At 40.0% G+C, this 27,674-nt stretch overlaps 1 protein-coding gene across 1 annotated transcript in view; it reads right to left on the bottom strand.

Moving 5' to 3' along the window:
- cux2b (cut-like homeobox 2b) overlaps positions 1-27,674 on the bottom strand; it is a 350,620-nt gene that overhangs the window by 162,859 nt on the left and 160,087 nt on the right. The window contains exon 3 of the mRNA XM_062051807.1: positions 21,240-21,287. Within this exon, the coding sequence (XP_061907791.1) occupies positions 21,240-21,287 (48 nt within the window). The remainder of the gene's footprint in view (positions 1-21,239; positions 21,288-27,674) is intronic.

The following is a 27,674-nucleotide window of genomic DNA, read 5'->3' on the forward strand; positions in this document are numbered from 1 at the left end:
CGTTTCCAAGTATTATTATCATTGGAGGACTAGAGGAAAATAAATGACTAAGCATGGTAAATAAATGGTAAGTACCTACTGTATTTGCACTTCTGACACACATCTTTACCATTGGCCATTCTAAGCCAGTAATTTCCAGGAGCTATCACACCCTCTGAAAAGCCTGCGCTTTAGTTATGTTTTCCAACGTTGTAAAACTGGTAGAATTAATATTACATTTCAACATTTCTGTCAACGAAGATTTGCATCAGCCTGCGACACATGGTCATTTTGATAGTAGTCTAATATAGCTAATATAGACACTTACATGGTAAATGGGTTGTACTCGTATAGCGCTTTTCTACCTTCAAGGTACTCCAAGCGCTTTGACACTATTTCCACATTCACCCATTCACACACACATTCACACACTGATGGCGGGAGGTGGCGTGCAAGGCGCTACCCACCACCCATCAGGAGCAAGGGTGAAGTGTCTTGCTCAAGGACACAACGGACGTGACTAGGTTGGTAGAAGCTAGGGATCGAACCAGGAACTCTCAGGTTGCTGGCACGGCCACTCTCCCAACTGCGCCACTATTACAGTAATAGTATTACAGTTGTACTAGCAGTAGAGTTACAACAGTAGTAGTATAAGTAGTAGTACTACAGTAGTGGTTGTAGTAGTAGTATTGCAGTAGTAGTGGTAATTATTGTAATGGTATTGTAGTATTCCTATTACACTAGTAGTAGTAGCACTACTACTTTGGGGGGTAGCGTGGCTCGTTTGGTAGAGGGTTCCAGGTTCGATTCCCGCTTCTGTCATCATAGCCACTGTCGTTGTGTCCTTGAGCAAGACACTTTACCCACCGACTCCCAGTGCCACCCACACACTGGTTTGAATGTAGCTTAAAGATGTAGATAATGGTTTTCAAATCAACTTTATTTATAAAGCACATTTTCAAATTGACCACAGGGGTAGCCAAAGTGCTGTACAATGGGCAGGTTAAAAGATAATACGAGAACCGAGCAAACACAACACAACACAAACAGAACAGGATAAAAAATAAATAAATAAAATAAATAAAACATAAAAACAGGTTCACAGCAGGTGTATTATGGGGCGCCATTGCAGGATGGATATCACTCAGTGTTAAAAGCCATGGAATAAAAGTATGTTTTTAAGAGGTAGGTCGTTCCAGCGCTTGGGAGCAGCAGCGGCGAAAGCTCTGTCACCTCTAAGCTTCAGCCTTGTGTCTGGGACCGTCAGTAGCAGCTGATCGGCCGATCTTAGGGATCGGGTGGGGCAGTAAGGCTGAAGGAGGTCGGAGAGATAAGTTGGCGCGAGGTTGTTTAGACATTTAAAAACAAATAAAAGGAGTTTAAAATTGATTCGGTAACGCACAGGGAGCCAGTGAAGGGACGCTAATATAGGGGTGATGTGCTCACGTCTGCGGGTCTGTGTTAGCAGACGAGCAGCAGAGTTCTGCACGAGCTGCATAGTTTTCACTATGTAAAGCGCTTTGAGTCTCTAGAGAAAAGCGCTATATAAATATAATTCACTTCACTAGTCCTCATGAGTTCATCATTTACAGAGAGGACAACTTTCTGACTGTTGTCTGAATTTTTATGAACAATTAGGTACACTTTATATATAAATCACATCGTTTTATATATGATTGCTTTGTATTTTAATTACTTACTTTTTAGTAAAAGAACTGAACTAATATTGTCTGTTTATTTACTGTCACGAGGGGGTTTTGCGGCTCACTGCGGGGTCGTTCTCCCGGGAATGCAGAACGGACAACTTACGGACGACAGCGTGAGGTAGGAGATGATTTTAATCTTCTCAAGAAATCTTGGCAGGGCGTGAGGTAAACAAACAAACTATGGCATGGAACAAACACGAAACTGTGGCATGAAACAAACAGCATAAGCTATGGCTTGGAACAAACACAAAACTGTGGCATGAAACAAACAGCATAAACTATGGCTTGGAACAAACACGAAACTGTGGCATGAAACAAACAGCATAAACTATGGCTTGGAACAAACACGAAACTGTGGCATGAAACAAACAGCATAAACTATGGCTTGGAACAAACACGAAACTGTGGCATGAAACAAACAGCATAAACAATGGCATGGAACAAACACGAAACTGTGGCATGAAACAAACATCATAAGCTATGGCTTGGAACAAACACAAAACTGTGGCATGAAACAAACAGCATAAACAATGGCTTGGAACAAACACGAAACTGTGGCATGAAACAAACAGCATAAACTATGGCTTGGAACAAACACGAAACTGTGGCATGAAACAAACAGCATAAACAATGGCATGGAACAAACACGAAACTGTGGCATGAAACAAACATCATAAGCTATGGCTTGGAACAAACACAAAACTGTGGCATGAAACAAACAGCATAAACTATGGCTTGGAACAAACACGAAACTGTGGCATGATATAAACACGACTTACGTGGACACGGCATGAATCGAACAATGACGCCAGGCCGACTGACTGGCAAAGGCAGGCTTAAATAATGCCTCGGATTAGTGCTCGCGAAGCAGGTGAGCGGGCGAACACTAATCAGAGCCAGGTGGAAATAATAAGTAACCATGGTAACCAAACCAAACTCAGAGATGTCATAAACAGGAATTAAAACAGTCCAAAGCTAACAGAAAATAACAAAAACATGATCCGGACCACGGATCATGACATTTACATGGTATCAGTGTAGAAATTTACTAAACCACTCCTCCATACGTCATCACCCGGATTTGTATAAACTACTCTGAACTGTGAAATGCGGTGGAAACACACACCACACACTTCTACAGGATCCTATAGATCCAGGAACCAGAAGTTCCAGTAACTAAAGGTTCCTGAACGTTTGGTGTAAAAGGGCCTAATGTAAAGTAGGTGTGATCTTTCCAGATGTCGATACTATTGATACCCATTAGAGTATCAGTATATAAATAACACTAAAGTGATTGGATCAATATTTTTCTTTTTCTTATTATTATAAAATAACTTTTGGCGTGTTTTTTGTTATTGTTTACAAACTCAGGAAGTAGATGGACACATGAAGATTATGAGAGCAAAATCAAAAAGATTTAAATGGGAGGCAATGGTCGTTTTTGCTTATGATTAGTTATTGTGCACTAGCCATGTTATTTTGTTAAATTGTATGTAACATTAAATACCACAAAGTTAATACATCATCTGCCTTTTAGACACTTGTAATTAAGGGCGATATAAATAAGGTTTGATTGATTGATTGATTGATTTACAACAATACTAAAAAAATCAAAAATTAATGTGCTAAGCTGTATAAATTTAAAAAAATCATTGTGTTTACTTTAGTTGCTTGCTATAAAACATGTTCAGTTCTGTATTCTATTGTCAAAGTATCGGATCGGGACTCAAAATCAAATCAGAATCGCAGTCCAAAAATGTTGATGAGGACATCCCTATATAATGATGATGAAATATAATATTCAGTGTGTGTAGTAGTGTTGTCCCGATACCAAAATTATTTTGATACTTTTCGGTACTTTTCTAAATAAGTGGTCCACAAAAAATTGCATTATTGGCTTTATTTGAACAAAAAATCTTAGGGTACATTAAACATATGTTTCTTATTGCAATTTAGTCCTTAAATAAAATAGTGAACATACTACACAACTTGTCCTTTAGTAGTAAGTAAACAAACAAAGGCTCCTGATTTAGTCTGCTGACATATGCAGTAACATATTGTGTCATTTATCTACCTATTATTTTGTCAACGCTATTAAGGACAAGTGGTAGCGAACCAGTACTTTTCAGAGGCGGTATAGTACCGAATATGATTAATTAGTATCGCGGTACTATACTAATACCGGTATACCGTACAACCCTAGTGTGTAGATATACGGTTTTAAAAATGGCCGACAATTACAATTAAGAAATAGGTTTTAAAACTATACTAAAGAAGCATTACAATACTTTAGTTTATTATTACTAATAATACTATTAAGTGTTTAAAATAACTGACTTAATAAAGAATATGGATTAAAATAAACCAAGGCTCTCTCTCAAAAAATATAAAAGTAAGCTAAATTAAGGTAAAGTCAAGAAAAATAAAGTTAAAAATTGTCAAAGTAAAACATTGACAAAGGCTACTCATGTTGACGTGTGCAAGCTTATTTGTATATGAGTAACCAGAATGACCTGAATAAATGAAACCGAAAGATAAGTACATAGACAAAGTAAAGCCAGCTTTCAGCACAAATTAATGACAGTTGAAGACATTTGCTTTCGGTTTCTTTCTCCCACTCAGTTTCCACCATAGTCCTCACTATGAAGATTAAGATTAAAGATTAAAGTACCAATGATTGTCACACACACACTAGATGTGGTGAAATTTGTCCTCTGCATTTGACCCATCCCCTTGGGGAGCAGTGGGCAGCAGCGGCGCCGCGCCCGGGAATCATTTTGGTGATTTAACCCCCAACTCCAACCCTTTGTTGCTGAGTGCCAAGCAGGGAGGTTACGGGTCCCATTTTTATAGTCTTTGGTATGACTCGGCTTGGATTTGAACTCCAACCTACCGATCTCAGGGCGGACACTCTAACCACTAAAGAAGGCACAAATGATAAACCAGGAGCACAGAGATGGCGGTTTGTATGGTTATGTTAGCAACAGTAGACTGGAGGCCTGGACAATGCTGGGAATAAGTTATTTCCAGGAGAACCTAAGTGAGCTAAAGTGAGCTAATCATTCAAGATGGTCAAGACAGAAGCATTGGATCTGGTCAGCACGTATGAAGCAGCCAACTCATAACCAGAGAAGCATAGTGTCAGGTTCAAACACTGATGACATCTATTAAACAAGACAAGAGGCAAAGAATTAAACAGAGACAGAATTCAATTTGGACTCAATATTGAGGAGAGTCGTCTGTACACTGTACCCTTGCACAGTATCTCAGCACGCTCTGCCAAAAGATTGCACGCCTCCTTCTTTTATTTTGGACCCTCCCCGACCACATGGCCACCGCTGTTTCCAAAGGACAAAGGTCGCAAAAAGTTCACAGAAAAGGTCGTAAAACAATTCACAGAAAAGGTCAGTTCAAAAAGAGTTCGTAAAATAGTTCCAAAAGAGGTCCATAAAATAGTTCAAAAAGACGTTCGTAAACCAGTTCAAAAAGGAGGTTGAAAAAGAGGTCGTCTGGAAATTAGGCAGATCCTGTCTTCTCTCCGCTTTGAAGTCCTTGGGTTAGAACAGTGGTTCTTAACCTGGGTTCGATCGAACCCTAGGGGTTCGGTGAGTCGGGCTCAGGGGTTCGGCGGAGGTCAAGACACACCCGACTCATTGTGTAAATAAAAACTTCTCCCTATCGGCATATTACGGATACGGCAACAGCAGAAGTCAGACTGATTTGCAGGTGTGTAATTTGTTGTGAGTTTATGCACTGTGTTGGTTTTGTTGTTTGAACAAGGTGATGTTCATGCACGGTTCATTTTGTGCATCAGTAAAAAAAACATGGTAACACTTTAGTATGGGGAACATATTCACCATTAATTAGTTGCTTATTAACATGCAAATTAGTAACATATTGACTCTTAACTAGTCATTATTAAGTACTTATTAATGCCTTATTCGGCATGGCCTCATTATAAGCCTAACCCTCTAACCCTAACCCTAACCAAATAACTCTAAATTAAGTCTTTGTTACTTAGACTATGTTCCCCATACTAAAGTGTTACCAAAAACACATAACTTTGTCTTGAATTTGAAAAAAAACAACATTTTATTTTTCACTAAAGAAGGGTTCTGTGAATGCGCATTTGAAACTGGTGGGGTTTGGTACCTCCAACAAGGTTAAGAACCACTGGGTTAGAACAATATATTTCTGTTGATTACCATACATGAAAGAACACAGGAACACCTTCATCTTGCTTCCCCCCTACACAGTGGCGTTTACGAGCCTTACTCTTGGTAGGTTTCAAAGACAGCTTTTGTCTTCTCACCAGACACTCAATGTAACACAAAGTTTTTGTGATAATTTAGAAACAATTATTCTAACACACAGGAAGGCAGATCACATTTGATCAAGATACGGTACGACATGGATAAAAAGAGGCAAAGAGCATTAAAGGCCTACTGAAATGAATTTTTTTTATTTAAACGGGGATAGCAGATCCATTCTATGTGTCATACTTGATCAATTCGCAATATTGCCATATTTTTGCTGAAAGGATTTAGTAGAGAACATCGACAATAAAGTTTTGGTCGCTGATAAAAAAAGCCTTGCCTGTACCGGAAGTAGCGTGACGTCACAGGTTGAAAGGCTCCTCACATTTCCCCATTGTTTACACCAGCAGCGAGAGCGATTCGGACCGAGAAAGCGACGATTACCCCATTCATTTGAGCCAGGATGAAAGATTCGTGGATGAGGAACGTGAGAGTGAAGGACTAGAGTGCAGTGCAGGATGTATCTTTTTCCGCTCTGACCGTAACTTAGGTACAAGGGTTCATTGGATCCCACACTTTCTCCTTTTTCTATTGTGGATCACGGATTTGTATTTTAAACCACCTCGGATACTATATCCTCTTGAAAATGAGAGTCGAGAACGCGAAATGGACATTCACAGTGACTTTTATCTCCACGACAATACATCGGCGAAGCACTTTAGCTACGGAGCTAACGTGATAGCATCGGGCTTAACTGCATATAGAAACAAAATTAAAGCTGCAAGCAGCGTTGGTCAGGTCCACATTTTGGCAGGTGCTAGTCGTAGGTGTCCCAATACTTTTGTCCAGTGGTAGTCCTGAGTGAGACCTACATAGAGGTTTTTGTTTCGTGTCTCTACGATATTCGTACAGGGAGTTAGAGGAAGTTGTGTCTGTGTCTTTTTCCTAGGTGTCGCGGCACAGTGGTTGTTTTCTTTGAAGGCGCGTAAAATCACAGCAGCGGAGCAACTTTAGTGCTGCGGGTCTTTGAAGGCTCGTAAAATCAAAACGGTAGCACGTATCAAAACTCTTTTTTCAACTTTTAATCAGAAGGGTTCAATCTCTCTCCTGTAGCAGTTTGAAGCCGAAACGACAAACGCGCTCAGAGGAGATAACGTTTGATGTTTGGTGACCGGTTGTAACAAAAATTTAGTTTTGAAGGAGGAATAGCAAACTTCCTGTTGATTTTTGCTGAAGGATGTCAATCTATGAAATGTAGGTCTAGGAAAGACCTACATAGAGGTATTTGTTTCATGTCTCTAAGACGTTCCTACCGGAAGTTACAAGCAGTTTTGTCTGAGTTTTCCTGTGGGGAGCAGTTTTATCTCTGTTTTATTCAAAAATTATGTAGAGCGCAATTTTGAGTTTTGGGGTTCGGTTTTTTTTTTAGATCTTAATTTCCACCAGTCCCGATGTGTGTGAGAAGTTTGGTGAGTTTTGAAGTATTTTAAGGGGGTCAAATTACAGGTCAAAAAGCAAAAATGAGTGTTTTTAGTCATTTTTAGTCTTGAAGGGGAAATTGCCAACTTCCTGTTGATTTTAGCCCGAAGAAATTAATTAATGAAAAGTAGGTCTAAGTGAGACCTACATACAGGTTTTGGTTTCATGTCTCTACGACATTCCTACTGGGAGTTAGAGGCAGTTTTCTTCCTAGGGGGCGCTAGAGAGCAATTGGGATTTTTGGGGTTTGGTTTTTTCACCAAAGAGTTTTGTTCGGGTTTTTTTATTTGTGCGAAAAATTTGGTGAGTTTTGAAGCATGTTAAGGGGGGCAAAAAAAAACCTTTTGAAAAGGTCCTGTGCGGACCCTAATAAATAAAACCTTACAATTTCAATAGGTTCCTTTGTAACCTGTACTGGTTACAGGGCGGACCCTAATAAATAAACCCCTGACTGGAAGGATAGACAGAAAATCAACAATACTATTAAACCCTGGACCTGTAACTACACGGTTAATGCTTTCAAGCCTGGCGAAGCTTAACAATGCTGTTGCTAACGACGCCATTGAAGCTACGGGACCTCACAGAGCTATGCTAAAAACATTAGCTATCCACCTACGCCAGCCAGCCCTCATCTGCTCATCAACACCCGCGCTCACCTGCGTTCCAGCGATCGACGGAGCGACGAAGGACTTCACCCGATCATCGATGCGGTCGGCGGCTAGCGTCGGATAGCGCGTCTGCTATCCAAGTCAAAGTCCTCCTGGTTGTGTTGCTGCAGCCAGCCGCTAATACACCGATCCCACCTACAGCTTTCTTCTTTGCAGTCTTCATTGTTCATGAAACAAATTGCAAAAGATTCACCAACACAGATGTCCAGAAAACTGTGGAATTTTGCGATGAAAACAGAGCTTTTTGTATTGGATTCAATGTGTCCGAATACTTCCGTTTCAACCATTGACGTCACGCGCATACGTCATCATACATAGACGTTTTCAACCGGAAGTTTAGCGGGAAATTTAAAATTGCACTTTAGTAAGTTAACCCGGCCGTATTGGCATGTGTTGCAATGTTAAGATTTCATCATTGATATATAAACTATCAGACTGCGTGGTTGGTAGTAGTGGCTTTCAGTAGGCCTTTAAGGCAAGGATCTTGTTTCATGGTGGAAAAAACGCGGCAATACAATAGTAGAAATTCAGAGAACACACTGGCCTGAAATGTGTTTGGATGCTCGCTCATTCTAATCCCAGCTTCCCAAGTTAGCCATCCACTAAAGCAATCTGTAGCTAATAACCGCAATGTTTAGCCCATAATGAAGATCTGTCTTCATTGAGCTGGAAAAGCTGGTGCATTGCCGAGCATTTTACCTTTTTTTAACGGTGCGGTCCCTCATCTATGAAAGTGCCACAGAGGCCCTCAGACAATTAGGCAGGGAAAAGCTTTATGACCGTCGGACTCAGTCAGCGAGCGCCACTCTCACCGCCAGCAGCGCCAGGAGCGCTGGCTCGTGCAGAAAGGTAATTACGCAGCCTCTCATAATGACACAGAGGAAGCTTGCGTCATAACACCCACAGCCTTTTATCATAGCGCTGTAATTAATTACCAGTCCCTTACCCTTAGACTCGTTCCAATATTCATAACATGTTCATACATTCAAGAGAAATTATCCTTTCCTCGAGGAATTCATCAAAAGGAGGAACAACTGTTCAATCTCAAAAGTGTTTGTCTAGCGCACTACCAGGCCAGGACATTGCAAGTTCTCTGGACCACTTTACTTTTCTACATCAAGACTCAGGTCAGGTCAATAATCTGCACTCTACATAACAGGATCCATCAATCATCCATCCATTTTCTGTGGCGCTTATCCTGTTCAGGGTCACGGGGAAGCTGCAGCTTATCACGGCTGACTTTGGGTGGAGGAAAGCGTGTGTGAGGCAGAGGGGGGAGGGTGCAGTAGCTTGACAAAAATGAAGAAAAAAATATAAAATCGGGGAAGCTAACTAACATCGGCTATATATTAAAACTAATGAGATACATTTTGTACTGTCAAAGTATTGGTGAATAGGGGAGGAAAACAACACACACACGTAAACAAAAACGCAAAATGTCGTTGTGAGTATTATTTAACTTTCTTCTATTTCCTAAAATCTCTGTGCAGTTTTTACAGACACAACATATTTACAAGTATGTCTGAACATGTTCAACACATTTACAGTATCTTAACAAATTCTAATAACCAGTGGTGGTAAGTGAAAACTAGGGATGTCCGATAATATCGGCAGTCCGATATTATCGGCCGATAAATGCTTTAAAATGTATATCGTAAATTATCGGTATCGGTTTCAAAATTATCGGTATCGGTTTCAAAAAGTAACATTTATTACTTTATAAAACGCAGCTGTGTACACGGACGTAGGGAGAAGTACAGAGCGCCAATAAACCCTAAAGGCACTACCTTTGCGTGCCGGCCCAGTCACATAATATCTACGGCTTTTCACACACACAAGTGAATGCAAGCCATACTTGGTCAACAGCCATACAGGTCACACTGAGGGTAGCCGTATAAACAACTTTAACACTGTTACAAATATGCACCACACTGTGAACCCACACCAAACAAGAATGACAAAAAAAATTTGGGAGAACATCCGCACCGTAACACAACATAAACACAACAGAACAAATACCCAGAACCCCTTGCAGCACTAACTCTTACGGGACGCTACAGTATATCCCCCCACCTCAACCTCCTCATGCTCTCACAGGGAGCATGTCCCAAATTCCAAGCTGCTGTTTTGAGGCATGTTAAAAAAAATAATGCACTTTGTGACTTCAATAATAAATATGGCAGTGCCATGTTGGCATTTTTTTTCCATAACTTGAGTTGATTTATTTTGGAAAACCTTGTTACATTGTTTAATGCATCCAGCGGGACATCACAACAAAAATTAGGCATAATAATGTGTTAATTCCACGACTGTATATATCGGTATCGGTTGATATCGGAATCGGTAATTAAGAGTTGGACAATATGGGAATATCGGATATCGGCAAAATAGCCATTATTGGACATCTCTACTTATATCTGTCAGTAAACTCGCCATGAAAGCGCTAAAACATACCGGTGTAGTGAGTTTACATTATTCACCCAAGGAACTTTAGTTATTAGAGAGTTCCGGTCGAACAGTTTTTCACGGGACACATTTCCGGTGTTGTTGCTTCCGTATGAGGAGATGCTGCTCTGTTATTGATTGAAGTAAAGTCTGAATGTCATTAAAACTGTTAGCTCCATCTTTGGACACTTCTTCCACTCCCGTCCTTGCACGCTACACCACTACAACAAAGATGACGGGGAGAAGACGCTGTCGAAGGTGAGCCACGTAAATAAGACCGCCCACAAAACGGCGCATCCTGAAGCGACTGTCAGAAAGTGGCTTGAAGATGATCTGTAAAACATCATCTATGCAACATTTTCACCAAAGAACCACCATAACATGTTATGTAGACCACAAGGAAGTCTTTTACATTTAGAAAAAATTAATAACAATATGACTCCTTTAACCTCTTCAGGCCCAAGCTGTTTGTTTACATGCTTTTTTTTATTTCTCTTTGCTATTTGGGCTTATTGGACCCGAATTAGAATAAAAACTAAGAATCATATTTTGATATGATGTACTTAGTCCATAAGTACACAAACGTGTACTTCATGTTTAGTGACATGCTACTTCTTATTTGTACACTTTTTTTCCTCCAAATTACAAGTACAAGTTATACTCTTCTGACACCACCAGATGGCAGTATAAGTGTCCACATAAGCGGCCATAAGACCCCAATTCAGTAGTGTACACAATTTTGGAAATAAGAGCTAAAAGGTGCTGTCCACGCATGTGGCCACTAAGGCCTTTAGAGGTTAATGCGCCTTCAGTGTTTCCCATGAACTGCCAAGATACCTGTGGCGGTGGGGGCGTGGCTATGGGCGTGGTCACCATGACATCATCAAGTAATTTGCATAATTTACTACAATGATATGATTTTCTCTAAAAAGGCTCAAAAAATGTATACTTACTAATTAATAATAACAGTTTGGTTTTAAACGTCCATCCATCCATCCATTTTTCAATATAATTACAACACTTTATGTACATATTTATACAAAGATTTGAACAATAAGTTATTCACTGAAATATATTTATTAATTGTAATTCTTACAAAAAATATATCTCATAAAAATATAAAAGCTAAAATGTCTCTTAAAGCTCTGCCCCTTTAATTAGTGCATACTAAATAATTTGACTTTAGCCTACTACTACAACCATATTATTTACCAGCAACATAAAGTGAAACAGAGGCAGAGGTGTCCTGCCACAGTCAGTAACAAATAAACAGAAAACAGTAGTGGTGGTAGATAGCTCCAAAAATCTTGATCCTACACTTCTCTTTTGTAAAGTAAATCTGAACAGCCGATATGGGCATCTACATCAACTATATGATTTGCCTGAGAAGCTTGACAGGACACAAAAAAAAATTAAAAAAATAAAAAAATAAAAAATAAAAAATAAAAATATATATATATTTATTTTATTTTGTTTTTTTATTGTGGCGGCCTTAATTCTTTCGTGGCGGGCCGCCACAAATAAATGAATGTGTGGGAAACACTGGCCTTATAATCGGGTGTGCCTTATACTGTATATAAAAAAGATCAAAAATAGACCATTCATCGGCAGTGTGCTTTATAATCCGGTGCGCCCTATGGTCCGGAAAATACGGTATGCAAAAGCCAGACGGGATAGGCTCCAGCTTCTCTGTGCCCCTGAACAAGAGAAGTGCCGGGAAATGAAAGGATATTTTGGATCATGGGAGGAAGCTGAAGTACCTGGAACAAAAAAATCAGTAAGGAGGGAGGAAGCTTATTCAAACTCCAAAGACTCATAACCTGATTGTCAAGAATCAATGACTTGGGTCATTGATTGTTAAGTGTATCCCTATGCTAAACATTAGATTGAAACACTTTCTGCTTCTCATAAAGATGAGAGACGAAGGGAGAGAAGTTACAAAGCCGCACTCCTGGAAATCAAGCAACAACAAAATGCATAAAAACATGGTGTGTGTGTCCCCCCCACATCATCACTCCCAGCCCCAAGGGAAGAAATGGCACAGTTCAACTCATAAACAGGTGGCCAGGGGCCCCCAGGTAGCCAAGCTTTAATAGCACTTTGATGTTTTTGATGTGCACTCATCCCACTGTACCTTGCTGCTAGATAATGAGGACTAATAATAATGCCTGAGCTTGAGGGGTTAATGGTATGTAACCGACAGAGCTGCTAATTGCACGTTGCAAAACTATTTATCAGAATCTCCATCTGCACAACTCTCATTGTGAGCTCGACATTGCGCCTCATTGTAAAGCAAGGTTCCGTAATCAGCGGTCCGTGTAGGGCTTTAGAAGAAAGGAAAAAAAACGTAGTTTGGTGCTATTATTCAGATCTTTGGTGCGAGAGAGAGAGAAAATGTCTACAAGCATATGAAAGATGTGTCACTGTTCTTTTTTGCACCTTGCTAAGGTCTCCCCAGAGGGGAGTCTTAACTCCACAGTGAGAGGGGAGGTGTAAATTACATAGTGAAGCCTACTTGTTCTTGGGCAAGACAGTTATCTGTTAGCCAAGATGCCAGCACTAGTCTAGAAAAATCCGCTACACCTCCCTGATACCGAAGTACATGTCAAACTACTTCCATAACGTAAATGACCGCCATAACCACAACACCAGGGGGAGCTCCACAAACCACGTCAAACCCAGATTCCGATCTAACAAAGGTCTTAAAGGCCTACTGAAAGCCACTATTACCGACCACGCAGTCTGATAGTTTATAGATCAATGATGAAATCTTAACATTGCAACACATGCCAATACGGCCGGGTTAACTTATAAAGTGCAATTTTAAATTTCCCGGGAAACTTCCGGTTGAAAACGTCTATGTATGATGACGTATGCGCGTGACGTCAATGGTTGAAGCGGAAGTATTCGGACACATTGTATCACAATACAAAAAGCTCTGTTTTCATCTCAAAATTCCACAGTATTCTGGAAATCTGTGTTGGTGAATCTTTTGCAATTTGTTTAATGAACAATGAAGACTGCAAAGAAGAAAGTTGTAGGTGCGATCTGTGTATTAGCGGCTGGCTGTAGCAACACAACCAGGAGAACTTTAAGTTGGATAGCAGACGTGCTATCCGACGCTAGCCGCCGACCGCATCGATGATCGTGGTGAAGTCCTTCGTCGCGCCGTCGATCGCTGGAACGCAGGTGAGCATGGGTGTTGATGAGCAGATGAGGGCTGGCGTAGGTGGATAGCTAATGTTTTTAGCATAGCTCTGTCGAGGTCCCGTAGCTAAGTTGGCTTCAATGGCGTCGTTAGCAACAGCATTGCTAGGATTCGCCAGGTTGGACAGCATTGTGGTTACAGGTCCAGGGTTTGGTAGTATTGTTGATCTTCTGTCTATCCTTCCAGTCGGGGGCTTATTTCGTCTGTTTCTATATGCAGTTAAGCACGATGCTATCACGTTAGCTCCGTAGCTAAAGTGCTTCGCCGATGTATTGTCGTGGAGATAAAAGTCACTGTGAACGTCCATTTCGCGTTCTCGACTCTCATTTTCAAGAGGATATAGTATCCCAGGTGGTTTAAAATACAAATCCGTGATCCACGATAGAAAAAGGAGAAAGTGTGGAATCCAATGAGCCCTTGTACCTAAGTTACGGTCAGAGCGAAAATAGATACGTCCTGCACTGCACTCTAGTCCTTCACTCTCACGTTCCTCATCCACAAATCTTTCATCCTGGCTCAAATGAATGGGGTAATCGTCGCTTTCTCTGTCCGAATCGCTCTCGCTGCTGGTGTAAACAATGGGGAAATGTGAGGAGCCCTTCAACCTGTGACGTCACGCTACTTCCGGTACAGGCAAGGCTTTTTTTTTTTATCAGCGACCAAAAGTTGCAAACTTTATCGTCGATGTTCTCTACTAAATCCTTTCAGCAAAAATATGGCAATATCGCGAAATAATCAAGTATGACACATAGAATGGATCTGCTATCCCCGTTTAAATAAGAACATTTCATTTCAGTAGGCCTTTAAACAAGTTGAAAAACTTATTCGGGTGTTACCATTTAGTGGTAAATTGTACGGAATATGTACTGTACTGTGCAATCTACTCATAAAAGTATCAATCCATCAATCAGCTAGCGCTTGTATGAACATCGTGAGGGGTCCTGTAGGCTTCAGTCATCACTTATTTGAGAAATAACTGTCACATCCCCAGCCACGGATGTGAAGACATGCACCATGTACTCTTCTCCTTCGTACATTTTTATGAAAAGTACCTTCATTATAGGACCGCGTTCGTTATAAATCCAAAAAGGCGGGTCTCCGCGGGCCCGGTGGATTAATAAGGACAGCAGTGTATTTTAAGCCGTAAACTCAGCTCCTCACTGTCCTTAATCTCCTTCCTTCTTCACAAGGCCAAATTAACACCTCTCCTCAGCTCTGACGGGACCTCATTAGCAAACTTCCAGGGAAAGAAAGAAAGAACAGAACGGAAAAGAGGAGAAAAGGGAGGGAAGCGACCAATGACAGTCACCAGCTCTGGGATTAACCCTTTCTCCTCCTTCCCGGGAAAACTAGGTCGGGTTTCTAATCAGTCGCCTGGTTAGTGATAATTAGACGGCGAGATTGGACGAGAGAGGAGAGGGAAAGTGGGTGGGGAACTTTGAAATGAATAAGAGAAGAAGGAAACCTGTCATGTCGCGACGACTTCAAAGGAGTTGACTTTTCCTTTAGAAGTGGCGTGATGAGGGTTCAAATACCATGAGGCCTTCCGAACTGGGATGTGCTGAAGATGTGAAGCAAGTTCTAAAATTCATTTTCCCAAATACTCCAGGACTTTCCCCCCCCCCCCCCCCCCACTCTATCCCAAACCGCAGAGTCAAAAGGCGCCATCAAGCTCCGCCCTGTCGCCAGCATCGGCCCCTGCAGCAGCAGGTGGTGTTCCCAGAGCTGACGCTAAGGTCGCGCACGGACTACCGCTGGGTGAAGTTCACAAGCCTCTTCGAGCTGTCTGACATTACCAATAAGGTCAAAGTTGATCAGAAAACACCTGAGGATTAAATCATGGCAGCTCATAATAACAACCACACACGTCCTGAAAACACCCACAGACGACCACTACGGATACAGGGCCAACATCTCAACACCAATGGCGTGAACGTATTTTTCGGACTATAAGTCGCTCCGGAGTATAAGTCGCAATGGCCGAAAATGCATAATAAAGAAGGAAAAAAACATATATAAGTCGCACTGAAGTATAAGTCGCATTTTTGGGGGAAATTTATTTGATCTTGACTTTGCTGTGACTTTGGTTTTTTAGCTGCCTCGTGATTGGTAAGGTGGGCTAAAAAGAACCGAGTTGTTTAACTAAGATACTGTTACGGTGGGCTCTCGGGGTCATGCGTCAGTCATACTTGCCAACCTTGAGACCTCCGAATTCGGGAGATTTGGGGGGGCGGGGTTAAGGGGGGAGGAGTATATTTATAGCTAGAATTCACTAAAATTCAAGTATTTCTTACATATATATATATATACTGTATATATATAAATAAAATAAATACTTGACTTTCAGTGAATTCTAGCTATATATATATGTATTTTATTTTATATATATACATACATACATACATATATATACTGTATTTTTCGGAGTATAAGTCGCTCCGGAGTATAAGTCGCACCGGCCGAAAATGCATAATAAAGAAGGAAAAAAACATACACTACCGTTCAAAAGTTTGGGGTCACCCGAACAATTTTGTGGAATAGCCTTCATTTTTAAGAACAAGAATAGACTGTCGAGTTTCAGATGAAAGTTCTCTTTTTCTGGCCATTTTGAGCGTTTAATCGACCCCACAAATGTGATGCTCCAGAAACTCAATCTGCTCAAAGGAAGGTCAGTTTTGTAGCTTCTGTAACGAGCTAAACTGTTTTCAGATGTGTGAACATGATTGCACAAGGGTTTTGTAATCATCAATTAGCCTTCTGAGCCAATGAGCAAACACATTGTACCATTAGAACACTGGAGTGATAGTTGCTGGAAATGGGCCTCTATACACCTATGTAGATATTGCACCAAAAACCAGACATTTGCAGCTAGAATAGTCATTTACCACATTAGCAATGTATAGAGTGTATTTCTTTAAAGTTAAGACTAGTTTAAAGTTATCTTCATTGAAAAATAAGGACATTTTAATGTGACCCCAAACTTTTGAACGGTAGTGTATATACATACAAACATATATATACTGTATTTTTCGGAGTATAAGTCGCTCCGGAGTATAAGTCGCACCGGCCGAAAATGCATAATAAAGAAGGAAAAAAACATAAGTCGCATTTTTTGGGGAAATTTATTTGATAAAAGCCAACACCAAGAATAGACATTTGAAAGGCAATTTAAAATAAATAAAGAATAGTGAACAACAGGCTGAATAAGTGTACGTTATATGAGGCATAAATAACCAACTGAGAACGTGTCTGGTATGTTAACGTAACATATTATGGTAAGAGTCATTCAAATAACTATAACATATAGAACATGCTATACGTTTACCAAACAATCTGTCACTCCTAATCGCTAAATCCCATGAAATCTTATACGTCTAGTCTCTTATGTGAATGAGCTAAATAATATTATTTGATATTTTACATTAACGTGTTAATAATTTCACACATAAGTCGCTCCTGAGTATAAGTCGCACCCCCGGCCAAACTATTAAAAAAACTGCGACTTATAGTCCGAAAAATACGATAATCATTGCTTCTTAATAAACACATTAAAAAGGTATGGAATCAGAGGGTTGGTCTTGAACTGGGTAAGAAGCTACTTAACCAACAGGAAGCAATACGTGAAGATAGGCGAACACACTTCTACAGAGATGGAAATATCTTGTGGCGTACCTCAGGGATCAATACTGGGACCAAAATTGTTCAATCTCTATACAAACGGCATTTGTAACGTTACAAAGGACTTAAAGTTAGTATTTGTAGATGATGCAACTGTGTTTTGTTCAGGAGAGAACGCACAGAAGATAATGCAAATAATAACAGAAGAAATGAACAAATTAAAAAGAAGGTTTGACAAAAACAGACCATCTTTGAATTTTAGTAAGACTAAAATAATGCTATTTGGTAACAGTAGAAGGGAAAGTCAAACACAAATACAAATAGAGTAAATATTGAAAGGGTAAAAGAAAACACCTTTTTGGGTGTAATAATAGATGATAAAAATGAATTGGAAATCTCATGTAAAAAATATACAACATAAAGTAGCAAGAAACACGTCAATAATGAATAAAGCAAAACATGTTCTAGACCAGTGGTTCTTAACCTGGGTTCGATCGAACCCTAGGGGTTCGGTGAGTCGGCCTCAGGGGTTCGGTGGAGCCCCCGCCGCGGAGGTCAAGCCACACCCGACTCATCGTGTACATAAAAACTTCTCCCTATCGGCATATTATGAAAACGGCAACAGCAGAAGTCAGACTGATTTGCAGGTGTGTAATTTGTTGTGAGTTTATGCACTGTGGTGGTTTTGCTCTTTGAACAAAGTGATGTTCATGCACGGTTCATTTTGTGCACCAGTAAAAAAAATCATATAACTTTGTTTTGAATTTAAAAAAAAAACATTTTATTTTTCACTAAAGAAGGGTTTGGTGAATGCGCATATGAAACTGGTGGGGTTCGGTACCTCCAACAAGGTTAAGAACCACTGTTCTAGACCAAAAATCACTTCATATTCTCTACTGCTCACTAGTGTTACATATCTGAGTTATTGTGCAGAAATATGGGGAAACAACTACAAAAGTACACTTCATTGACTAACCGTCTTACAAAAAAGATCAATTAGAATAATACATAATGTTGGATATAGAGAACACACAAACACTTTATTAAATCACAATTATGGAAATTCAACGATTTTCTGCATTTTCAAACATCTAAAATGATGTATAAAGCAAACTACCATGAATTGATTAACGTGGACCCCGACTTAAACAAGTTGAAAAACGTATTCGGGTGTTACCATTTAGTGGTCAATTGTACGGAATATGTACTGTACTGTGCAATCTACTAATAAAAGTCTCAATCAATCAAAAACTATAACCTGCTAGCCAAGAATGTACAACAATTCTTCTCAACAAAAGAGGAGAAATATAACCTTAGAGGAAAATCTAATTTAAAACATTTGTATGCGCGTACAACACTTAAAACCTTTAGTATATCAGTATGTGGAATTAAATTATGGAATGGATTAACCAAAGAAATCCAACAAAGCATCAATATGATTCAGTTTAAAGGCCTACTGAAAGCCACTACTACCGACCACGCAGTCTGATAGTTTATATATCAATGATGAAATCTTAACATTGCAACACATGCCAATATGGCCGTGTTAACTTATAAAGTGCAATTTTAAAATTCCCGCCACACTTCCGGTTGAAAAACTCATTTGGATATGATTTATGCGCGTGACGTCACAGAATCCACGGAAGTGGTTGTACCCCATCTGACCCGATATAAAAACCTCTTGTTTTCTTCGACAAAATTCCACATTATTCTGGACATCTGTGTTGGTGAATCTTTTGCAATTTGTTTAATGAACAATGGAGGCTGCAAAGAAGAACGTTGTAGGTGGGATCGATCGGTGTCTTAGCGGCTAAGTACAATACTTACAGCAACACAACAAGGACTACTTACTACGCCTAGCCGATGCTTGCCGCCAAACCCACGGATGAAGTCCTTCGTCGCGCCGTCGATCGCTGGAACGCAGGTGAGCACGGCTGTTGATGGGAAGATGAGGGCTGGCTGGCGTAGGTGGAACGCTAATGTTTTTATCATAGTTCTGTGAGGTCCGGTTGCTAAGTTGCTAAATTAGCCTTAGCGTCGTTAGCAACAGCATTGTTAAGCCTTACCAGGCTGAGAATTTTTAACCGTGTAGTTACATGTACATGGTTTAATAGTATTGTTGATCTTCTGTCTATCCTTCCAGTCAGGGGTTTATTTCTTTTGTTTCTATCTTCATTTGAGAACGATGCTATCACGTTAGCTCAGTAGCTAAGTGTGTCACCGATGTATTGTCATGGAGATAAAAGTCACTTTAAATGTCCATTTCGCCTTCTCGACTCTCATTTTCAAGAGGATATAGTATCCGAGGTGGTTTAAAATACAAATCCGTGATCCGCAATAGAAAAAGGAGAGAGTGTGGAATCCAATGAGCCAGCTTGTACCTAAGTTACGGTCAGAGCGAAAAAAAGATACGTCCATCACTGCCTCTCAAGTCCTTCACTGTAACGTTACTCATCCACGAATCTTTCATCCTGGCTCAAATTAACGGGGTAATCATCGCTTTGTCGCTCCGAATCTCTCTCGCTCCATTGTAAACAACGGGGAATTGTGAGGAATACTAGCTCCTGTGACGTCACGCTACTTCCGGTACAGGCAAGGCTTTTTTTATCAGCGAGCAAAAGTTGCAAACTTTATCGTCGATTTTTTCTACTAAATCCTTTCAGCAAAAGTATGGCAATATCGCGAAATGATCAAGTATGACACATAGAATGGATCTGCTACTCCCTGTTTAAATAAAATAAAAAATAATTCAGTAGGCCTTTAAAACAAGTAAAACACTCTAACATAAAATCTGCTTAGTGAGAAGATTTATCTATCTTATCAGACAGAAAATAAGCAAATATCACCCTTATTTGAGATATTTAATCTTACTTAGATTTCAGTTTTTGCCGTGTGGAAACATGAGATGCATTACATTGCATCGCATGCATGTTCCAAATAAACTGACCTGAACTGAACTGAAGTTACTCAGGAGAAATGAGAAGGTACCAAAAGGGGCCTGCAGCTAACAAGCCAAAAAAAGGAAGAAAAATCATGGCTCATTATCAGCCATCTATTTTATTTACTATGCAACATCTTTGGACTCCCAGATGTCAGACATCAATGGCGTTTAAGTGAATCCTGTGGGCTCCCGTTTGCGGAATAAAGACACATGGACGGCTGCTTCTAATTGAGTTAGCGCACAAATCAGCCAGTATAGCATTAAAGCTGATAGCTGTTGCCAGGGAACACGGTTGCTTGGACATAGTCAATTATGAAGCATTAAAAAGAATCTGCCGATAATCACTTCGAAGAGAGCCAAACAATCCATGCATCGTGCTCTGGTGTTTATCAGCGATGGGGCTTTCAGGTTGGCGTCCAGCAGGAGTTTAGAGGAGAGAGGGGGAAAAACTAGAAACATATTTGCGGTATCATTTCCATAAGTGTGCGCTTTGCGGACCGTAGCGTAGCACACAAACCTGATTTATGACCTTGGTTTAATGGACGGAGCAGGAACGCGGTAGGTATCGGATGACTTTTTCAATATGGCACCGTCAGAGAGGGGGGCACACTGAATGCACCATCACAACAGGAAATGAGGGCTTGTCTCGGCAAGAAAATATGAGAAGCCAGATATCTGATCATCTAATGGCAGATAGATGCTGCTTCACTTTGACAGAAAAGGCATCGGTCAATAAACAGCCGATGAGCGAGTGGTAAGATGAAATGTATGCAATGGATTTCTCCACCCTATCTATTAAATCATTCCTTCTGGAAAGAAGCAGTGGTCTCCACACAGCTGGTGTTCCATGACGTTTTTTTACATAATCGATCTGAAGTTCCATTAACAAATACAATTGATTATGAGTTTTGTACAATACAAAAAAAGTCAACGACTCACCTGGGCTTGGAAACTCTTGAGAACTGGTGCCACCATCTCCCGGACTTCCTACGAATAGACAATAAATATGTGTTTTGTTACATATTTCTAGCTCTATATCATGAGTCAAACTCTGGCCCGCGGGCCAGATGTTTCACCGCTAATACTCATATTTGCCAACCCTCCCGATTTTCCCGGGAGACTCCCGGATTTCAGTGCCCCTCCCGAAAATCTCCCGGGGCAACCGTTCTCCCGAATTTCTCCCGACTTCCACCCGGACAACATAATTGGGGGCGTGCCTTAAAGGCCTACTGAAAGCCACTACTACCGACCACGCAGTCTGATAGTTTATATATCAATGATGAAATCTTAACATTGCAACACATGCCAATACGGCCGGGTTAGATTACTAAAGTGCAATTTTAAATTTTGCGCGAAATATCCTGCTGAAAACGTCTCGGTATGATGACGCCTGCGCGTGACGTCACGGATTGTAGAGGACATTTTGGGACAGCATTGTGGCCAGCTATTAAGTCGTCTGTTTTCATCGTAAAATTCCACAGTATTCTGGACATCTGTGTTGGTGAATCTTTTGCAATTTGTTCAATGAACAATGGAGACAGCAAAGAAGAAAGCTGTAGGTGGGAAGCGGTGTATTTCGGCCGGCTGCAGCAACACAAACACGTAGCCGGTTTTTCATTGTTTACATTCCCGAACGATGACAGTCAAGCTTTACCATTGGCCTGTGGAGAACTGGGACAACAGAGACTCTTACCAGGAGGACTTTGAGTTGGATATACAGACACGGTACCGTGAGTACGCAGCTGTGGCTTCCAAACATTTGATCGCTTGCCCGTACGTGCGTGCCGCTATGTGCATGTCACGTACGTAACTTTGGGGACTTTGGGGAAATATATGTGCTGTATGAACTTTGGGGAGGTGAACGGTACTTTGGGCTGTGAGATTGAGTGTGTTGTGCGGGTGTTTGATTTGTATTGGCGGGTTATATGGACGGGAGGGGGGAGGTGTTTGTTATGCGGGATTAATTTGTGGCATATTAAATATAAGCCTGGTTGTGTTGTGGCTAATAAAGTATATATATGTCTTGTGTTTATTTACTGTTTTAGTCATTCCCAGCTGAATGTCAGGTCCCACCCGCCTCTCACAGCATCTTCCCTATCTGAATCGCTTCCACTGCCCTTTAGTCCTTCACTCTCACTTTCCTCATCCACAAATCGTTCATACTCGCTCAAATTAATGGGGAAATCGTCGCTTTCTCGTTCCGAATCGCTCTCGCTGCTGGGGGCCATGATTGTAAACAATGTGCAGATGTGAGGAGCTCCACAACCTGTGACGTCACGCACATATCGTCTGCTACTTCCGGTACTGGCAAGGCTTTTTTATCAGCGACCAAAAATTGCAAACTTTATCGTCGATGTTCTCTACTAAATCCCTTCAGCAAAAATATGGCAATATCACGAAATGATCAAGTATGACACATAGAATGGACCTGCTATCCCCGTTTGAATAAGAAAATCTCATTTCAGTAGGCCTTTAAAGACACTGCCTTCAGCGTCCTCTACAACCTGTCATCACGTCCGCTTTTCCTCCATACAAACAGCGTGCCGGCCCAGTCACATACTATATGCGGCTCTTACACACACTCGCACACACAAGTGAATGCAATGGTCAATAGCCATACAGGTCACACTGAGGATGGGCGTATAAACAACTTTAACACTGTTACAAATATGCGCCACACTGTGAACCCACACCAAACAAGAATGACAAACACATGTCGGGAGAACATCCGCACCGTAACACAACATAAACACAACAGAACAAATACCCAGAACCCCTTGCAGCACTAACTCTTCCGCGACGCTACAATATACACCCCCCCCCCCCCGCTACCACCAAACCCCGCCCACCAAGTTAATGTTGATATTTACCTCAGAAGGCTGCAAATAGAAAAGAGGTATTACATTTTTTTTTTACATTTTATTTAATATTCCATTGATGTTTTTTCGTTTGTTTTTTGAAAGTTGATTTTGCACTATTAAGTTGTATAAGCGTTGCTTGTTCTATATTCAGTGTTAAAGCAAATCAGTGTAGCAAACTGAGCAATAATTAACGTTTTATTCATGCACTTTCTCTTGCTACTTCAAGGCTTGAATGTTTGATTCATTCATTATTGTTATTTTATTTTCAAATGTATTATTAGCCTGTGGAAAAAGTTTATTTTGATATTTACCTCAGAAGGCTGCAAATAGAAAAGTTTATTTAAATTTTATTTGATATGCCATTGATATTTTTTAATTATTAATATTATTTGAAATTCGATTTTGCATGTCACTATAAAGTTATATAAGCCTTGCTTGTTCAATATTCAATGTAAAACATGTTTGGGTCCCTATTAAAAGGTTAATTTGTTCAACCTTGGCCCGCGGCTTTGTTCAATTTTAAATTTTGGCCCACTCTGTATTTGAGTTTGACACCCCTGCTCTATATAATAATAAATAAACAATACAAAATGTTAGTGAATATCATTACCTGGCTTTAAAAAACATATCAAACAGATGTGCCAGAGTCTTAAATACAACATAAAAACGTTCAAATGTATCAGGAATTTATTAACACTGGAGGCAGCTCAAACTTATTTTAATGCAATGATTACCGTATTTTTCGGAGTATAAGTCGCACCGGCCGAAAATGCATAATAAAGAAGGAAAAAAACATAAGTCGCACTGGAGTATAAGTTGCATTTTTGGGGGAAATTTATTTGATGAAAGCCAACACCAAGAATAGACATTTGAAAGGCAATTTAAAATAAATCAAGAATAGTGAACAACAGGCTGAATAAGTGTACGTTATATGAGGCATAAATAACCAACTGAGAACGTGCCTGGTATGTTAACGTAACATATTATGGTAAGAGTCATTCAAATAACTATAACATATAGAACATGCTATACGTTTACCAAACAATCTGTCACTCCTAATCGCTAAATCCCATGAAATCTTATACGTCTAGTCTTTTACGTGAATGAGCTAAATAATATTATTTGATATTTTACGGTAATGTGTTAATAATTTCACACATAAGTCGCTCCTGAGTATAAGTCGCACCCCCGGCCAAGCTACGAAAAAAACTGCGACTTATAGTCCGAAAAATACGGTATGTCTCGTTTTTATTATTGTATAACATGTTGGTCGCAGGCAAGCAAAATGACATTGAGGCCATTGGAAACTTTGCACAAACAATCGCTCAAAATCCCTTGACCGAAAACCACCACACCACCATCACTGTTTAGTTCTCCAAAAATATAGATTGTTAAATTTAGCTAACATTCAAAGATTAGCATCAATACGAATGGCCCATCGAATTTTAAATAACACTGCACCGGCGCCACTTAAGCACTTTGTCCAGTTTACATCTGCTGTGACAACTAGAAACACACGAGCCTCCACCACGGGGCAGTGTAGCGTACTCAGATGTAAAACATCTTTTTCACAATCAGCCTTTTCATATAAAGCCATAAAGAAATGGAACGACCTCACAAACAAACTTGAAAAGTCTAACAGATTACTCTTTATTTACAATTGAAGTTAAAAAGTGGCTTTGGAGCAATCAAAGCTGCTCACACGGTCAATAAGGTAGACACTACGTTTGACACATCAACTTAATGTGTATTATATTCATCCATGAGAGCATTTTTGTTGTGAATTGTGAGGTGTGTCTGTTAAAATCATCGTTGTTTTTTTACAAATGATGACAGATGTAGACAAGAGCATGAATTGTCTTTGTTGTTGTATTGTATATTAAGTATGTGTCAATGAAAGGGCATTTTATGACTTTTCTTAATTTGATTACATGTCATAGTAGGATTTTATTGTCATAATTGTATTGCATGATTTTTGTATCCCTTTAATTTAGGTAGCCAGGGACTGCCGATGGAAATGAGCTATTTAGCTATAATCTGGTACAGAACATACCTGTCTTTGAGCTTAATGTTTCTGTGCATTGTCCCTTCAAATAAAGACTACACTAAACTAAACTATATTACACTTGATGCCCCGTGCGGGTATTTGTGGCTAGACCAAAAGAGTTTGAGCTTGCATGTTTGAAAAAGTAGGGCTTTCCAGTGGCTTGCATTAGAGCTCAGGATCCAGACTTCTGTGACCACCCACAGCCTCAGGTGAGGTTAGGGCTGTGATGACAGGCTTTTTAACACCACTATTTTACTGACAAGATTACAGTGCTACAGAGCTTTTTGGGGCTGGAAAAGGCTCTGCGGTGGAAAAACTGCTTGTGGCTGCAGGGTTCATTTATGAAATGACAAAAATGTAAAAAAATTAAGAGCTTTTAGGAAATGACTTAAAATATTTAGAAGAAACTAGATAGTTAACCCTTGTGTGGTGTTCGGGTCTGTGGGACCCCTTTTCATCTTTTATTCAAAGAAAAATGATACAATTAATACATTTTTCAAACTGAGACTCACTGACTTTGGCTCATTTTCTGTGAAGAACATATATCAGAATACATATTTAATGACCACACACCATACACCCGCCCTACACATTTCTATTACATATAAGATGTCCGGGTCCACTGGAACCGGGGCTAATAGAAGTGTGGAAATTGATGTTCTGTGTACCGCACACACACACACACACACACACACACACACACACACACACACACACACACACACACACACACACACACACACACACACACACACACACACAGCAGGCCTAGACAGGAGGAGGACAGAGTGTAGGTACACAGAACATCAGAGGGTCAAATGTGCGGTTAATCTATAGATTATTTTTTTCCGATTAATCTATAGATTATTTTTTTCGATTAATCGGTTAATCTGTAGATTTTTTTTTCGATTAATCTATAGATTATTTTTCCTTTTACCGATTATTTGTTTATTTAAAATGAAGATGAAAAAATAAATGTAGGCCAGTTTTTTCAAAAGGCATGGCTTTTATTTACAAAAAAAAAAAAAGTATGGCCACTCAGTCAACATTGACAACAACATGACTAAATATTCTGTAACAATGTAAAGATTTGAAACTTTTAACATTTAACAAAATTAAAAGTAGCTTATTTGCTTTTTAATGTGCAAATATAAAAGTCAACATCCAGTGCAAATCTTAATATTCTGCAATAGTATAAGCATTTCAAAAGTAAAAGTATTGCTTATTTTGCTTTAAAATGTGCAAAAATAAAGATAAACATCCAATACAAAAAAGTGCAAAACGAAATATTCTGTAACAACAGTGTAAACATTTCAACAAAAGTGAAAGTATTGCTTATTTGCTAAAATGTGCAAAAATAAAGATAAACATCCAATACAAAAAAGTGCCAATCTAAATATTCTGGAGCACTGTAAACATTAAGTATTGCTTTTAAAATGTGCAAAATAAACTTCCAGTCCAACACAGTACACAACTTTTTTTGACGACTTTTGGCGTGCTTTTTCCCCCTCGCTCGCACCGTCTGCTTTGCGCTCCGCCATGACGGTAGTGTGACGTAAATATGCGACGCGTTGACGCACAAAAACGGCGTCGACCTATTTACGTAACCGATGACGTCGACTACGTCGACGCGTCGTTTCAGCCTTAAACGGTACGTGTATTTGTATTGAACCGTTTCGGTACGGGGGTTCCGGTTCGGTTCGGAGGTGTACCGAACGAGTTTCCACACGAACATATTAAGTAGCCGCCTAAGCTAAAGTCTTTACAAGCTGCTCTGCTTTCTGCCTCTGTTTCCTCCACAGCACCCAGCATTGTCCCGCCCACTAAACCATCTGATTGGTTACAACCATAGCGGTAACAGCCAATCAGCAGTGCGTATTCAGAGCGCATGGAGTCAGTGCTTCTGCGGTGGGGTTAGCAGGTAGGTGTTTAGCAGGTAATCATCAGGCAGCGGACTCTCCCCAAATTAAAATAAACACCTCCCAGTCAACTACTAGTGACATCACTATGAGCCCGTTGACCTTCTAGAAACAAACTGCAGCTCAGCTCACTCGCAGTCCTGGCATGAGGTGAAGGCTAATTAGCTTTTAGCGTAACGTTAGCTCATTGTGCGGTGTGTGTGTGTGTGTGTGTTGGCAATTAGTAATGGAGCAGCCTAGTTTTGAATGGCAGGGTCCCTGCTATCACATGTTGATAAAAATATAATGTTTACATAAAAAAAATCAACTACAGGCTTCCCAAATGCTGTAATAAATTAAGCATGATGAGTTGACTTGAAACTGTTTAATGTTGCACTTTTTATATGTAGAAGAAAAGTTTTGTCATTTTATTTAATCTGAGCAACAACTTGAGGCAGTTTAATGTTGATTAACGTGGGCAGAATTATTATAGTGTTCCCAATGTTAAAAGGATAAAGCCATTGTTTACAAATTTGGTAAATAAATAACCAAAAAATGTATATTTTGT

Source organism: Entelurus aequoreus, linkage group LG06, assembly GCF_033978785.1.
Source record: "Entelurus aequoreus isolate RoL-2023_Sb linkage group LG06, RoL_Eaeq_v1.1, whole genome shotgun sequence".
Classification (NCBI taxonomy): Eukaryota; Metazoa; Chordata; class Actinopteri; order Syngnathiformes; family Syngnathidae; genus Entelurus; species Entelurus aequoreus.